General features: G+C 35.3%; 1 protein-coding gene and 1 long non-coding RNA gene across 3 annotated transcripts in view; one reads left to right on the forward strand and one right to left on the reverse strand.

The window, feature by feature from the left end:
* LOC138712376 (uncharacterized) overlaps positions 1 to 16,414 on the reverse strand; it is a 47,121-nt gene that overhangs the window by 8,436 nt on the left and 22,271 nt on the right. The window lies entirely within an intron of this gene.
* Positions 4,746 to 16,414, forward strand: part of LOC138712370 (F-box only protein 9) — a 38,670-nt gene continuing 27,001 nt past the window's right edge. Inside the window, exons 1-3 of one of the 2 annotated variants that reach the window (XM_069844044.1) lie at positions 4,746 to 5,056; positions 7,864 to 8,019; positions 12,864 to 13,022. In XM_069844044.1, coding sequence (XP_069700145.1) covers positions 5,054 to 5,056; positions 7,864 to 8,019; positions 12,864 to 13,022 — 318 coding nt within the window. In that variant the 5' untranslated portion in view covers positions 4,746 to 5,053. The remainder of the gene's footprint in view (positions 5,057 to 7,863; positions 8,020 to 12,863; positions 13,023 to 16,414) is intronic. The other variant, XM_069844045.1, reaches the window with a different exon arrangement.

The raw sequence follows: 16,414 nt of genomic DNA on the forward strand, positions 1-16,414 counted from the left end.
GTAAAAAATCACGTTTTACCCCATCTCTACTGAACTGTTTATCTCTTGGAACCATGTGGAACGTTGATATCACTGGAGCAGTATAACACTCTTTGGAACAGTTGGAACAGGTTATATCACGAAACTGTTTCGATGCGAAACAGTTTCAGTTGTGAAACAGTTTCAAATAAACTGTTCCAGCTTTTTTTACCCATCTCTATGAATTAGTAATACTAGTTTGTACACTAGTAATATTCATTTATGTTTCTAGAAAGTTAGAAATTGCAAGGGTAAAGTAGTAGCAAGAGGACTAATAGTAGTAGTAGTTACCAGTTCACAGATTAGTAATATTGGTCGATTTCACCAGTTCATAAATGATTCTGTTTTTCAGAATGCTAATTTAGTTCATTATGTACTACAGTAATATTCAACAGGAATATTGGTAGAAGACTCTAAAGACAGGTGATTTCTGTATTATCAGTTACCAGTGACAAGCTTTGTCAGATAATTAATCAGAAGTTATTTATTTTAAGTCCACTCCTGTGGAGTAACGGTCAGCGCGCCTGGCCGCGAAACCAGGTGGCCCGGGTTCGAATCCCGGTGGGAGCAAGTTACCTGGTTGAGGTTTTTTCTGGGGTTTTCCCCCAACCCAATACGAGCAAATGCTGGGTAACTTTCGGTGCTGGACCCCGGACTCATTTCACCGGCATTATCACCTTAATTTCATTCAGACCCTAAATAACCTGAGATGTTGATACAGCGTCGTAAAATAACCCAATAAACATTATTTTAATATGTTATTTAGTGGTTCCGATTGATTTGAGGGAGGTGGGGTATGATGGTAGAGACTGGATTAATCTTGCTCAGGATAGGGACCAATGGCGGGCTTATGTGAGGGCGGCAATGAACATCTGGGTTCCTTAAAAGCCACTAAGTAAGTGGTTCCCATTGAAGTGATGAAGTAGTTGTGAGAAGAGCTAAAACTATATCGAGAAAGAACAATTATTTCTTTATGGGAGCATTGTTTAAATGTAATTAACGGTTTAGATAAAGTGCTGAAAAGCTTGATGAGTTATTAAATATAGTAGGACCTGCCATAACAAGACAAACAAATAGAAGTCATGCAATATAAACATAGCTTCAAATACAAATTGCTCTACAAATTGGGATGTTGATTATTTTCCAATGCCATCTGGTCTTTCTGTCCTAGACCAGCAACACTTTCAGAATTTTTTCCTAATAATCTAATACCAATTCATCAACTGCAGTAATTTTGCTGGCTTTCCTTCTCCACTGCCAGTTCTTCTGACATTGTCAACTTTAGCCTACAAATTAAATATAAAACTGCACTAATTTATGAATAGATCAAATGTAAAAAAAAAATAATAATAAATAGCGATTTTTTCATCAAGTCATAAGTGGCATTCATGTCGGCAGTAGACCCACTAGCTACATAATATGTTCACATTATGATACTAACTGTGAACTTGAATTGGTAGGTACTTATCAAAGTTGCTTTCTTAATGTTGGGCCAGTAAGTGTCCCTAACGTATGCATAATCTTTGTTTTGAGGTATCAGTTCCATAGCCTCACACATTACAAAATTTTTTGTCCATTCGTTTACTTTATCATTTTTTGTTAATATGCTTGAAAAAGCACAGAATAATATATCCTTTGATTCATTAATCATATTGAGTATAGTTAATTTGCTTCCAGTTGATGGCCAATTTTAGCCGAGAAGAGAAATTAAAACCAAACCACAAACAACTTAGCCTTCGAATCTCAAATAACAATACCTACCAATGTATAAACAAATGAACTCAATCAGCTGACTAGTGAAAGAAATCATGTGATTAGTAAAAAATTGTCACAAGTTACTAGACTGGTAACATAGTTTGAGAAACAGAATCTACTAGAGCTGGTGAAATATACTCTGGTAACTAGTAAATGTGAATAATTTTTTGTTTTATGATTATTATTAATTTTACTATTTTGGCAGATAAGTGCAATGGATTTAGAATCTTTGAATGTAGATTTATTCTATAAATAGTATTTATGGTTAGGGAAATTTTTGGTTTATTTATTATTTTTATTTTATTAGTTATTTTTGTTATAGTTGGAGTTGCTTTTTTAACCTTATTAGAACATAAGGTTCTTGGTTATATTCATATTCGTAAGGGTCCTAATAAGGTTGGTTTTATTGGTATTTTTCAGCCTTTTAGAGATGCAATTAAGCTTTTTACCAAGGAGCAAGCATTTCCTTTTTTGTCTAACTATTTATGTTATTATTTTGCTCCTATTTTTAGTTTATTTTTGTCTTTATTAATTTGGTTTGTAATTCCTTATTTTACTGGTTTTATTTCTTTTGAATTGGGTTTATTATTTTTTCTTTGTTGCACTGCACTAGTATTTTTGAGAAACAGGCCCCTGGTGGCGACGATCAACATATCAATCTCCTCGCTACCTTTCCGCAACCAGTAGCTTGAAATGGCCGAAGGAAAAAAGAATATTGCCTTCAACTAGTAGAACAATATTCATGCCTATACAACTATGATTTCAGCGGAATATTCAAGGAGAGATGTGACTACAACAGATGAAAAGCTTCAATTACAGTAGTTACATGTGTTACTTTATAAACAAAATAAAATAATTACAAATAGAAACAGAGAGAGAAAACAGGAGTGGAAAGAAATGGATGAAGGAGATTGAGAGAGACAAAAAAAGAAATTTACAATATTTTAAATTAAATTATAATATACAGAATATACCTATATATTAAGTTAAGGGTTGGAAGTGTGACATTATGGAAGCTTTCAATATCACACTCATATACTGCATAATGTAAAAACTGAAATCTAATCCAAAATGTTACATACTATATCCAATAAAGTAAAATTATATAATACTGAACATAATCTCAATAAATATTAATTTCGATGATAAAATGTGTTTCTTGGAATCAAAAAATGTAGACGAGTTCTTAAATTAGATTATCATTAATTTAATTTAAAATTACCGTGTTATTTGTAATTAATGTTAATTTAAATTAAATTTGCAGACTGTGGTAAGATATTCTATTTTACAAGATATGCTTATTTTTTATTATGAATCATTGTCCACTGCTGTGGAGTATTGGTTAGCATGTTTGACTGTGAAACGAATCAAATCTCTGTTCGGACAAGTTACCTGATTGAGGGTTTTCCGATGTTTTTTCTCAACTAATTCAGCGTTGGATCTCGGACTCATTTCGCCATAATTTATTCAAATGCCATTGTCATCAGTACCACAGTTCGGGTTAAGTTTATGGTCAGTGTGCTATATTTGCACAAGAGCGCGACCGTTGGGCGACAGAAATCATTCACAGGACAGGAATAGTAAGCACAATAAGCCTCATGCTGCGGTGCATACCTTCGAGCCTCTCTTCTGTAAAAAAGTATGTATTTGTCTTTTTATGCGTGTGAGCGCATTTGTATGCTCATGATAAGAATATGTAACTATCTATGAATTAGCTTACTTTATCCTCCTATTGCAAGAGGGTTATAAACCCCCTCTTTTCCTAGTGTGATTTCCCCCCCCCCACACACACACACAAGAAAATCGGGTTAAACGAGCGTTAAGGGACTTCCGCCGATTTTGGAATAGATACCGACCCACTTAGGTTAATTTCAATTAAGAAACACGCCAAACGAATTATCTTTGCACCAAAAACGGATGCTCCCTGGACCAAATTATCGTATTTTATAACTATTTGAATGCAACAGAAGTCAGAAGTCTTGCTAAAATCGGCGGAAGTCTATTCTATATTCGCCTATGCTTTTGAGACCTACGGAGAAGCTCTCGCGCTTCAAAGGAAAGTGCAAGGTACCGGTACTTGTTGCTCGATGTTATTTAGTACACACCTATTCACTTAACAGTCCATTTTTCCTCGTTTATGTTTACTCCACACATTTCACTATCTCACACTGAGCGACTTAATTGTTATTCTTATGGGTAAAATGGAAAAAAAAAAATACTTTAACTTACCCACTAAGTCTTGCTATCACATGATGAATTTTGGGGAAAATTGATATTGAAAACATGTTATTTTTTGCTGCCTTCTTCTTCTTTAATGTATCACTGTTGTACGGTTTGCTCTCGTTGTCATAACTTTTCAATATGTCCAATAAGACGAACTTTTCTTCCATTGAGAAGTTCCCTGACATTTAGCCATGATATCTGTGTCGTAAGTCACCTGATTTACATTTGGCGCCCACGTTAAGCCATTGTTGATCGCAAAATTGTCTGGCAGTCACTGTTGCCAATCACCGACTTTGTCGTTAAATCTGGCAATTTTTAACACTGTTTTTGGCGACAATTTCTTATAGTTTTCGTAGTGGTGAACTAGGAATTTAGCGAATTTTTCAGCACTCACTAGCGATAAAAATAAGACTTTGTGTATTCATACTAAGGAATCTTGATATTTTTTTATGTACTGTTTGAAGATTTTCCATACACTTCTGTTGGCGACACTGGTCTTGCTAAACAGCGGCTGAACCACAGTCAAGTAAATTATTCACGCAATCTCAAACTATTATTACAAAGCTCAATACGTAGTAAATATGCATCCAACATCCATAGATAGTTGCTAAACACTGGATCGCTACTATCGCCTCATTACAGACAATACGAACTAGTACCTGCACAGTCTATTGTTCCTAGTACCCTCACAACTCAAGCTTCGCATATACTAGACTGTAGCTGAACATTGTTTAAGGAACGGAAATTCAGACGTTGTTTAGATAAATAGTATTAAGGTGTAAAATCGGTCATCGTTTCTGCAATCGGCCTATTGGTTTCGGTTAGCTAACGAAATGTAAAAGAAAAAAGAAACTGGAAACTGTTTGGAGATCAATGGAAAGAATACTAAACACAGGCGGTTGTTCTTCCAAAAGTGAACGCGCTTCGAAGGTGACGAGTTGTTGTAAACAATGGCTGCTGTTCTCAAGGCCAAAAGGTGTTTTGGATCTGTTGTACGATATTCTGATCGCGAATCCTTGCCTTGAAGTGACAACGTATAAAACGAATACTAAAGATCATGGTGGGTAACCAGGAATGTTATGTATGTGATAGAGAATTGTTTGAATTATGTTCGTTGCTGATTAATATATAGCGAGGAGTCGTAAGAAGTGTGTTCGGAAATGTATTATAACTAGTAAAAGCAGACGACCAATTTGAAAATTAAAGTTTGTGACAAGTAAACGAATAATTTCTACTACTTCTTCTGCGCGTTTGTGCAAATCCAGATATACGACTTTCGGTAGTTCTTAAAGATTGTACTCGATAGTTGATCGTAAATAAACAGTGGCCTCTTCCTTTAAACCGGTTGTATGTATGTATATTACGCAGTAACCTACGTAAATATGACATTGTAACATATTGTGTTTGAAGCTCACATGTGATAGTAAGGCGTTGTAAATAATTCTAACGCCTTTCAAGATATATACTGTACTTTTTCTTCACTATAAAAGTACCGTATGTTTCAAAGCATCAGAAAATCCCCCAAAATACAGCTTTCTTTCCTCCCCCCCTTCCCATATTGGACTGTTAAAATTAATTTCTATCTCCTCTTAGATTTTTCATTATAAGTACTTGCCTTAAGTCCCGTACGTCAGGCGTATCTGTTTTTATCTATTTATGTGATCATCAATAATACATTATCACGCTTATCATGGATTTTTAAATAATTTTGTGTACTTTGTAAAAGGCAATATTTTAGGGTATAAGTTTCCAGGGGAACTACACAAGAAAGTACATCTCACTTACCGTATCCCTCTACTAGGTCCAGGACGAATTGTCAGATTCCCTAGGATTGCGTCCGTACTCCTCGAATATTTTATGATACTGGTAACAAGTAGGAGGTGGGAGGCTGCAAGTGCATTAAAATATCAGACAATTTTTATATTGAAGATATTTGTGGCTGCTACCAAAAATCACGTGTTTTTCACTACCATATATAATTACATGTCACAGAAGCCAGTGAAAGAAAATGCCTCTTTTAATGGGTAACTTCTCTGGAGAATTACCTAGTATTTTAGATTTCAGGCGCCAATTATTGAATCTTTACTTACATACCTGGGCCAAATTTTTCAGACCGTGTTCAGGTGCATCCATACAGAAAAGATGTAGAGATATAGTTTTGAAGATTAGTTCTGGCCAGTTTTTAAATAAATTAGCCTGTCTGATTACAATCTGTTCACTATTTGTTAGGTCACTATAAACAATCACTAAAATGTAATTAAAAAGACTACTTTAGTGTACTATTCTTTTCTCGGATCATGCCTGAATTCCTTACATCCTTTGAGATTTGTGGTGGAAAAGTGCAGGTTAGGTCAAATCTGTTTAATACTTTGATTTCTTATTGTAATCATTGCTCTGATTTCACGATCATCACCTCATAGACTATAGTAGATAGCCTCCAAGATTATTTTTTAACACAAAAGTTTAGTTTTACATCTGTTACTGTCATAAAAATTGTATATTTTTTTTAAAATTCATTATGGGAACTGTATTGTACCAGTAACTTATCAGAGATATGGATTACAGTAGCAGTCAGAAATTGAGTTTTGCTTCAACTTAAGTAGGATGTTAGATGTTTAAAGATATCAGTCCTCTATTCAACTTTTGTTTTGTTCGGTAATTAGTATTGCCAACTAGGAACTATTCTGCTGCAATGAACTAACAATGGTAGTTGGTTGTGCCAGGTAGGCCCTATTCTGTCGCAATGAACTACAACACCATCTTATATTGTAAAATCGAAGCATAGGAGAATTTTTGTTGTCATATGCAACTATTATACAGAGCGTTCGCCTATGGGTGAGGCCAGGAAAGCGGCATGTACTGATACGCCACTTTATGCGTGCAGTTGTTGAGACACGCTCAACAATCAAGGACATCAAGGTCGACAAGTTATCAGTTGTGAGCCAGCTGTTGCAGTATTTAATACTTACAGTGCAGTTTCTTGACACAGTTGCTTAAATATTCAGCGTTGTGTAAAATTTGTTAGCAATGCAAAACGCAAAATTCACGCTTGAACAGAGAGTTTTTATGTACTATGATGCATATGTGAAAACAGAGTCATGTAGAGAGGTGCGTAGGCAATTTGAAGTGAAATATTCGGGTGCTCCAATTCAGGGTAGAGAAATTGTTAGACGTCTTGTTAACAAATTAAGGGCAACAGGGTCGATAAATGCTACAATTCCTAAGCGAAAACAAAGAGTATTGACGGAAGAAAAAATTGATGAAATCAGTGCATCATTTACACGCTCTCCTAATAAATCTCTAAGACTTGTTTCACAGGAAGTTAGTGTTTCAAAAACATCAGTCTTTACTGCTGCTAAACTTTTAAAATTAAAACCCTACAGAGTATAGTATAGAAAGCAGAAGCTTACGGATAGATGATTCCCGCAAGCGACACCGCAGGCAGGCCGCTTTCCTGGCCCCACCCATAGGCGAACGCTCTGTATATCTACATTGAAGTTGTGGTTGTGGTGTAAATATACGATTTCATTTCAGTTCAGTTAGATTTTAAATTACTAGTTTGGCTTAAATCATTGCTTAGCGATCTTACAACTAAAGATCTTTAAATATTGTGTATAATAACATATATTCTTGTACTGCCATTTCAGCATGCTAATTTTGTTATTCTGTGCATGAAAAGTAGGGCCTATGTATTCGTATTTCGTAGGAAAAATTCTGATTAATTCTAAAGATGCTTCTTTTTATGATACTATAATGCAATTCATGACATATCTGGGAAACTAAACCAACTTCATTCTATTCTCCATGATCCCAAAGTAAATAATGGTCTGTATGTGTAAAATCAGTACGGATATTTTATTATTGCAGTCAAGTAATCAGTATAATGGCACACTTCCCTCTGTTAATGTGGCGGGAAGTACTGGTGGATCACCAGAAAGTGGAGGAGCTTCTGGCGTTGGACAGAGTTCTGGAGGCAGTGATGTTGAAGGAGAGGAACAAGAGGAGTCTTCCTCTTCTCATGTAGTATGTAACCTAGTGTTATTTCATAGGCTAATTCAATGTTTTAGTTGTTCTGGGAATGCTTCCTGTGTCTTAATTTTCTTGATTTATTTTTGGTACTATTATGAATTATGAAAGGAATTGATAAAGTAGGTTTGCTGTATTCACTTTAGTTGAGTTGAATTGAGGTAGGCCTAAGTTAAATTTTATTTATTGATTCTATAATTTTTATTTTATTTCGGCATATTATAGAGTATTATTTTAGTGAATGAAACTTATTTTGTTCTTTTTTTTTAATAAGCTTAGTTCATTATACTGGGTCAGCATATTACCTCCAGACTGGAAAGCAGAACTTAGACTGTTGGCAGTCACATTTCTGCATACCAGTTACAGAGACAGTTCAATATTTTGTACTCCAATGGATACCATCCCATTGTGGAATCCTGGGAAATGAGAATGTGGATGCATTACCAAAGAAGGGCAGTACTGCTACTTACAGACCTGTTACTAAATCTACATGTTACTCTGTGAAAAGATTTATTAAATCTACATACTTAGACTTCAACAAACAAAATTTGATAACACAATCACAAGGGAAAAAATGGAACTCTCTGCATCATAATCCACAGTTAATTCCCGATTTACCACGAAAATCGTCTGTAGCTGCATTTAGATTGGCAACAGGCCATGTTTGTTTGGCCAAATACCTGCATAGAATTGGAATATATCAGTCCCCTAACGGCCCGTTTTACAACTCAAACCAAGAAATGGATTCGGAACACCTCAAAACCTGTGCTTCAATGGCTGACCATGATAATATCTTTGAAAAATATTGGAGTGCAAGAGGTCAAATGACTTTATTGTCAAACGCATGGCATTAGAAAACAACAAAACAACAACATATTGATGATTTGAGAAACCATAAATTGTTATTGTTAATGTACAATATTATGTATAAGTATAAGGAATTAAAACGTTATTTACTTACTCAGATTTAGGTCCTGAAACTGTCTGCTTTCTTGTTCCAAGTATTTTTGGCATCTGCTTAAGAAATGACTCATCTCTCGTTATAATCCCTTTGAGCAATGGAGGCATGTTTACTTTTTTGCAATTATTCAGTTATTCCAGTGTATGTGGATTATTTTTATACACCTTATCTTTAAAGTTCCCCAGAGATAAAAATCACAGAGGTTAGGGGATTGAGATGACCATACATTTTATTCCTGGCCATCGTATGAAGTTCGTTCACAGGACATTGAACTGTGTGCTGTCACATAATCCTGTTGGGAAAAGACAAAAGTGTGCTCCCTCCCTATTAACTTTTTAGAATCTCCTTGCTTAATTTGGGTGAGTAAATGACATTTTAACATATTTTACATTACCATAATACAGTTTGTGGTTTGTTCAATCACCAATTCTGTACTGTCTCTGTAACCAGTGTGTAGATGCATGCCCACGAATAGCCAGAGTTGCTGCTTTCCACTCGGGAGATGGAGTAATTTGCTCATTTCGTAGCTACGTAATAAGAAGGAAACTATCATACTACGCTGTAAAAAATAATCTTCTTTTTCTTATCCTACTTTATTTTGAAGTTTAAAGCTAAAAGGTTCGCATTAATTAAAATCACGGTCATAATTTTAAAATCAGACAGTTAATTCATTTAGCTTACTATCTATACATTTTTTTCCACACTCCTAATTGCTTTTGACAATAGGTCACGAGATACTTCTGCGATTCTGATTGCAGTCATTCTTGTTATGTACACATTTAATTCATTTCTCTTGTCCACACCTGTGGAGTAACAGCATGTCTGGCCACGAAACCAGGTGGCCCGGGTTCGATTGCTGGTCAGGGCAAGTTACCTGATTGAGGTTTTATCCGGGGTTTTCCCTCAACCTAATATAAGCAAATGCTGGGTAACTTTCGGTGCTGGACCCCGGACTCATTTCACTGACATTATCACCTTCATCTCATTCAGTCGCTAAATAACCTAAAATGTTGATAAAGCGTCATAAAATAACCTACTAAAAAAATTCATTTCTCTTGTTATCTGTTTATTAATTAGTTTTATGCCACGTAGTTTTCGTATATTGATTCCTTAACTGCTGATATAAGCTTGTTTTAGCAGCTGTTCTCAGCACTTTTGTTTCTATTGTTTCTGTTATTTGCTTTGTTTTACAAATTTTGTTAGTTCTATTTCTGTTACATAATAGACTATGTACAATAGGGTGGATCGGAAAAAAATTGTCGAATATTTATTTTGGATAGGGATAAAGAGTTGCAAAATCTCATTGTATTGAAGCTCATGAAAACTTATTCGCATAGAATCTAATTGACTTAGAGTTTCAATAAATTAAATAAAAGTGATGAAATTTAAGGTTTTATTATATTTAATTTTGATTTAATATTTATTGTTGATTGTATCTTCTAATAGCTTACAAGAGTTTTGGGAAGTGGTGCTATTACTTTATTTGTAAGAGTTGTGGGGTTGGAGGCCAATTTTAAGAGGGTGACTAAGTGATGAAATATGTCCAGACAGTAATACAGTGTTGGGAGTGCCTTGCAGTGTAGCATTTTGTTTTGCTCTACTGCTGTTATGTCTTTTGCATTATAAAATAGAAGAAAATATGGGTAAATCGACTAGGAAGAAATCTGTTACGAGAGCAGAGGAGATTTTATGAACTCCGCAAGATCTCAGCAGCTGAAGGGGATTGGAAACAAAGATCCAGCCGAGAATGTGATTTCAAGTAAGATAGCAAAAAAATTAGAAGATACTTGGAAAAGTGCTTCAATTCCACCGAATATCTATGACGATTAACAATTGCTACAGAAAAGAAAGAAATAGGCTATTTTGAAATTGAATGATAATAGGGGAAGTGAAAGGGCAAGTAAGATTCTAGAATTAAAAGTGAATTATAGGAAATTGTTTGATATTGTAGCTTATAAGTATCCAGACTTCATTTTGTGCCATTGTGACAAGAACAATATAGTTATTCAAATGGAAAGAACTTTTTTAGCAGACCAAAGAACATATCGATCGTGTTGAACAGCAAACTCGTATGTAAAAAGAATTCAGTTTTGCAAAAGAGCAAAAAAAACCTTTTAATATCTTTTTAGATAATTCTCTACAATGAAAATCCTTTGCTCGAATGTCAATTTATCCCTGTTTACCATGTGGCAAATAGTTCATTTCAGAGGAAATAAGGAGAAAGTATGCCACGCAATATACCCTATAAGGTCTTCCCTAAAAAAATCTGACCCCGCCCACAAGCAAAAACTGAAATGACATCCTTGTTTCATTTGTTAACTATGATTTGAATTTTTAACTTCTACTAGTTTATTTCTTTCCATTTCTAAGTGGTTTGGGAAAAACCAGAGCAACTTGTTCTGAACATAAGATATACTGTAGAATCTTGTAACAATACAAAACCTCAATGACCAAGTAATAATAATTGGCTGCAGGAATGTAGACCAGCATCCTCTTAGTTTCTTCATTATAGATTGAAAGGAAGTCGAACAAGGATTTTTTATTGTTCAGCTGAAAAACTGTAACATTCTAAGTTGCATTTTAACTTGTGATAATTAGGCCCAGAAACAGACCAGGTAACTGCCAGATTACTGAAGAGGAAAATGTTTGCTAACTTTCTTTACCAAGAAAAAAATACATAATATACGTGTTTGGTAGTTCCAAAAATACATAATATACTTACATCACATATTCATTATATGAGGTCTCGCCATCCTCATTGAATATTATCACAACTACTATGAAGTAGTCAATGTGTATTATCACCATTAATTCGAGAAAAATTCGTTCTGGCACCGGGAATCGAACCTGGGACCTCTCAGCTCTGCGCGCTGAGCGCTCTTTCCAACTGAGCTATGCTTGGACATGATCCACGGTGCCGGTTGAACTCTTCTCATCGTAATGTTTACAGCCTACCACCTGCATTTTAGACATATGTAAGTCATACATGCAGGAGCGCAAATTTAAATGACTTTATGGCCATAATCAACAACAGTTTGTGAAAACTGTTAACATTTAATACATCACATATTCATAAACTGTTGATTATGGCCATAAAGTCATTTAAATATGCGCTCCTGCATGTATGACTTTCATGTGTCTAAAATGCAGGTAGTAGGGCGTAAACATTGCGATGAGAGGAGTTCAACCGGCACCGTGGATTGTGTCCCAGCATAAGAGTGCTCAGCGCGCAGAGCTGAGAGGTCCCAGGTTCAATTCCCGATGCCAGAACGAATTTTTCTCGAATTAATGGTCATAATATATTTTGTAGTGTAGGCTTTCACGGCCGGAGTCTGTAGATCTAGATTCATTTTCTGGGCTGAGAGGCCGTGGTCTATTGGTTGGTTTTGTACCAGACGCACTTCTTCCCCCATCTACATAGAGAAGCGATCGAAATATATAAACATAACAACAACTTTAATCGCAAGGAAGAAGGCATAAAGCTAAACAAGTGTTGGTACCCGGTCCTAAACAGAACAGATAAGAAGGCACTACAACAAAAGGACAGAACCCAGAACGGGAGCAGCAAACAAAGCAGCGCGGACCACAGCGACAACAGGCCTCGGCCCGCTAGTTGCACTATAAATACGCCCGCACAACCAGCCACAGGATCAGTTGCCTCAGTACGCCGAGAAGAGTTCCACTGAAGATGTCTGCCGCAGTTGCAGATGAAACATCTGGTATAAAACCAACCAATAGACCATGGCCTCTCAGCCCGGAAAATGAATCTAGATCCATAATATATTTGTTTGGTGGTTCCACATGTTGTCAGCTGTCACACCTGAATATGTCTAAAAATTTGCGTTAGTAGTTTATTAAAGCATGTTTATTTTGTTTTTAGGAAAAGGTGAATGTGGAAGATGCTTTGACCACATTTCGACAACAGTGGCAGCGAGAACTTGAGACTTCACCTCGACATGAGTTGAAGGGTGCATCATTATCTAGCAAGACTGAATTGAAAAGTAGTAATCTGGAAGAAGATTTGAATATGGAAAATGAAGTAAGTTGTGATAGCTATGATAAAATTACCTTTACCACTTACAGTAATTTACTATCTAACATGGGTTAGGGGCATTTTGGCGAACTTGCGAGCTAACACATGAAGAGTTCGTGGGAAAAACGATGAATGTCATATTTCTGTTAAGGATTAGATAATGATCTAATTGAGTCTATAACTGCAAGATGTAGTGCTGTTTCTATAGAAAATAAAGGAAAGGATTACTGTATTCGTGGTGATAATTCTCCTTTTTACCATTTTTCATAAGAACAACATTAAATTTCGCAGTGATCCATTGAATTAGATAATGACATCAACCTTAACAAAACTGTGACATTCATCGTTTTTCCCGCGAACTCTTCACATATTAACACCACTCTGCTTGAGTTCCAGTTAGGGTGGATGCTTTCTGTTCAGTCTTTCAATGTTAGTGTTTTAAAAGGCATTTTTTCTAGTAGTTTTTACTTTTGATTTTCGATTATTTGACCTCAAGCTCCTAACCATGAAAGAGAGACAGAGCTGCATTACACCGACTTAATGATAATAGTGATTAATGGAAAGTTGTGAAATTGTGACAAGAAAAACAGAAGTAGAGCCATGAAAATCTGCTCCAAACTTCATCTTTGTCCACTACAAACTCCATTTGTGCGAGATCGTGCGTATTTGCTTGGTTTCTGCACAAAACCAGTCTGTGGAAAGTCTAAAATTCCACATTCAGTATTCCCAACACACATAACAATTTCCCTCTTCTTACCGCTTAAGTGACATATTGATTTTACTGCTTTAGGCTTTTAACATATTTTTAGAGACGTTCAATATAGTAATAATTATAAATTGGAAACTTACCACTGCAACTTCACCTAAATTGCACTGTTAATTATTGTTTTTAAATATTTGTAAAAATTAAGTAAACTGTACAACTCCACTAAAGTTACTGCATTCGTGATGCAAGTAACATTAAGGAAGCTGTGAAAAAATCAACAAGATTCCAGACTCATCATAGACTGGGGGAAAAAAAAAGACAGACGTATATCACGGCCTGCTGGAGTATAGTAAACACAGAAAACATTTTAAAGCAACAATGTTGAAGATAGATATTTTTGTTTTGCAAATTTGCCGTCATTGAACAGAAACCAAGATGGAGATTTCATTGCAACTAATTAGAAATTCCTCTTTCAGGTATGTAACAAACGATCTTCGCACAAAATAATGTACGATACACGAGCGGTATGTTTTCTTTCAATAATCGGAAATTAAAAAAGCTCAACTACATTTCGCTTTTTCAAGCTTTTCCTCGAACATGAAAACTTCAACATACCGCTCTTGTAACACATATTACTATTGAATTCTCTGAAATTTGAACCTAGACTTCCAGCACGGAAAGCTAATGCTCTAGTCACTTGGCTAATGGACTGCCTATATGTGCCTACTTAAACCAAATCTTATATAAAGAAATTTTCTTTTATCAGCAGAATGTGACATTATCATAGACATAAGATTAGTATTGCACTGATGTGTGAAATAAGATGATGACAGTATTTTTCCTTTGCTCACATTGATTTTTGTTTGAAGGAACTACTTAAGACCTTTTTTTATGTAACTAATGGCAGCTACTTCACTGTTCGTCATTCACCTATATGAAACCAATTGTGTAGACTGAAAGGGTCGTTGCCAAGGGTGTGCCATAGGAGGCTGGTCTAAGCTACACCTACTATGAGATGAAATGATGATGAAGATTGTTGTGTTGCCAAGGAGAACTGGAGTTACCGGAGAAAACTCCTATGTTAACCCGGACCTTGGGCTTGCCTAATACTGTAGAAGGGAGTAAAGTCAATCAATGGGTGTAAAATCGATCATTTGCGATTTTTATATTTTCTCAGTTACTTGTTAAAATTTTGTTATGCTGTCTTCATTGTCTTACATTGCAAATGTAAGCGAGAGGGACAACAAAAAGCCTGCGAATACCAACAATGGGAACACTTTGTAATTACTGTTGAAGTGAAACTTGTTATTTTCAACTTTTTCTCTTAAATGAAAACAAAGTCTTACAAACTCTAAATTATAGTCAGCAGTGAAAGGAGACAGGAAGTATACGTAAGTACTTTTCGTTGAGATTGTATCCTGAAATAATAGTTTCGCAGTTCGTAAATGTTAGTATTGAAACTTATTATTTTAAGAAAACTTGTACCTTTGTAGGGTTAAGTCGATCATGCCATTGACCTACTCGAAACAGATAGGACCAGCAGGAAGAATAAATTGTTCACCGAAATACATCCAACTAACACTTATAAACAGAAAAGTGTCATAGTATAGCTTATATTGATGGGATAGTGGGGAAAGAGGAAGACGAAATTATGGTGAATTTCTTGCGTAAGAGAAGCACTGCCAAAGGAACATTTTTTGTACACCCCTCTGTACCTGACTATGGGAATAACGTAGTTTCTAAAGTGACAAGAGGAGGGGAAGATTTCAAATAACATCTGATATAAGCCTAAGCAATGTTGAATTGCATTTTAGATTATAATTGAAGGGTGGTATTTCAATGTAAATTTTGAATTCTTAAATCTTTGTTTGTTGGTATGTGAAGTATTAAAATGTGTTTTTATGTTTTATAAGTTGGCAATCATAGTCACGATTGTACAGTGGAGACCTATAGGCCTAATTGTATCGAATAGTATGATCACAGTAACAAAAGATACAGTATATAATGCTATAGGCATATATTGAAGATTATTATTGTTTTTTACACCCCTTATAACAAATAAAATATATATGTAATACACTTAATTTGTTTTTTTAAAAACATTAACAGTGATCGATTTTACTCCGCAATATCTTAAAATCGATCTTAAACTAAAAAATCAATGGTGATCGACTTTACCCTATTTAAGCACGTAACTTCGATCACAAGTCAAATTTAAAAAAAAAAAAACAGTTTTTTATAGATTGTAATTCAGTTCTTGTGATGTGCCTTCATAAGTGAAGGATATGACGACAAAATGCTATTTTCTGAGGAACTTCGCTCCATTGCATAACCTCAATATCATTAAAAAAATGCAAAATTTTAATCGACTTTACCCTCTTCTACGGTACAAGTTATAAAGCTGGGGTATATTGGGAATCGAACACAGATCCACAGGATTTTAAGTCCAGCGCTCTAGCTACTAGACCATTGTGAATTTAACAAACGAAAAAACACAGTGTTCTTCAGTTTTTGTATCATGCAGAGTGTAAGTATGTTGCAATCATGAGAGGTAAATAAAGCTACTGTGGCACACCTAAGCTGTTACACTTCTGGCTTATGTTCCAGTAATTATTTTTAGTAGAAATCCCGAAATGTGTTTTTCACAACAGATGGCAATATGCTGGGTGGAAGCAATGAAATGTTTATGCTT

Source organism: Periplaneta americana, chromosome 13, assembly GCF_040183065.1.
Source record: "Periplaneta americana isolate PAMFEO1 chromosome 13, P.americana_PAMFEO1_priV1, whole genome shotgun sequence".
NCBI classification, from domain to species: Eukaryota; Metazoa; Arthropoda; class Insecta; order Blattodea; family Blattidae; genus Periplaneta; species Periplaneta americana.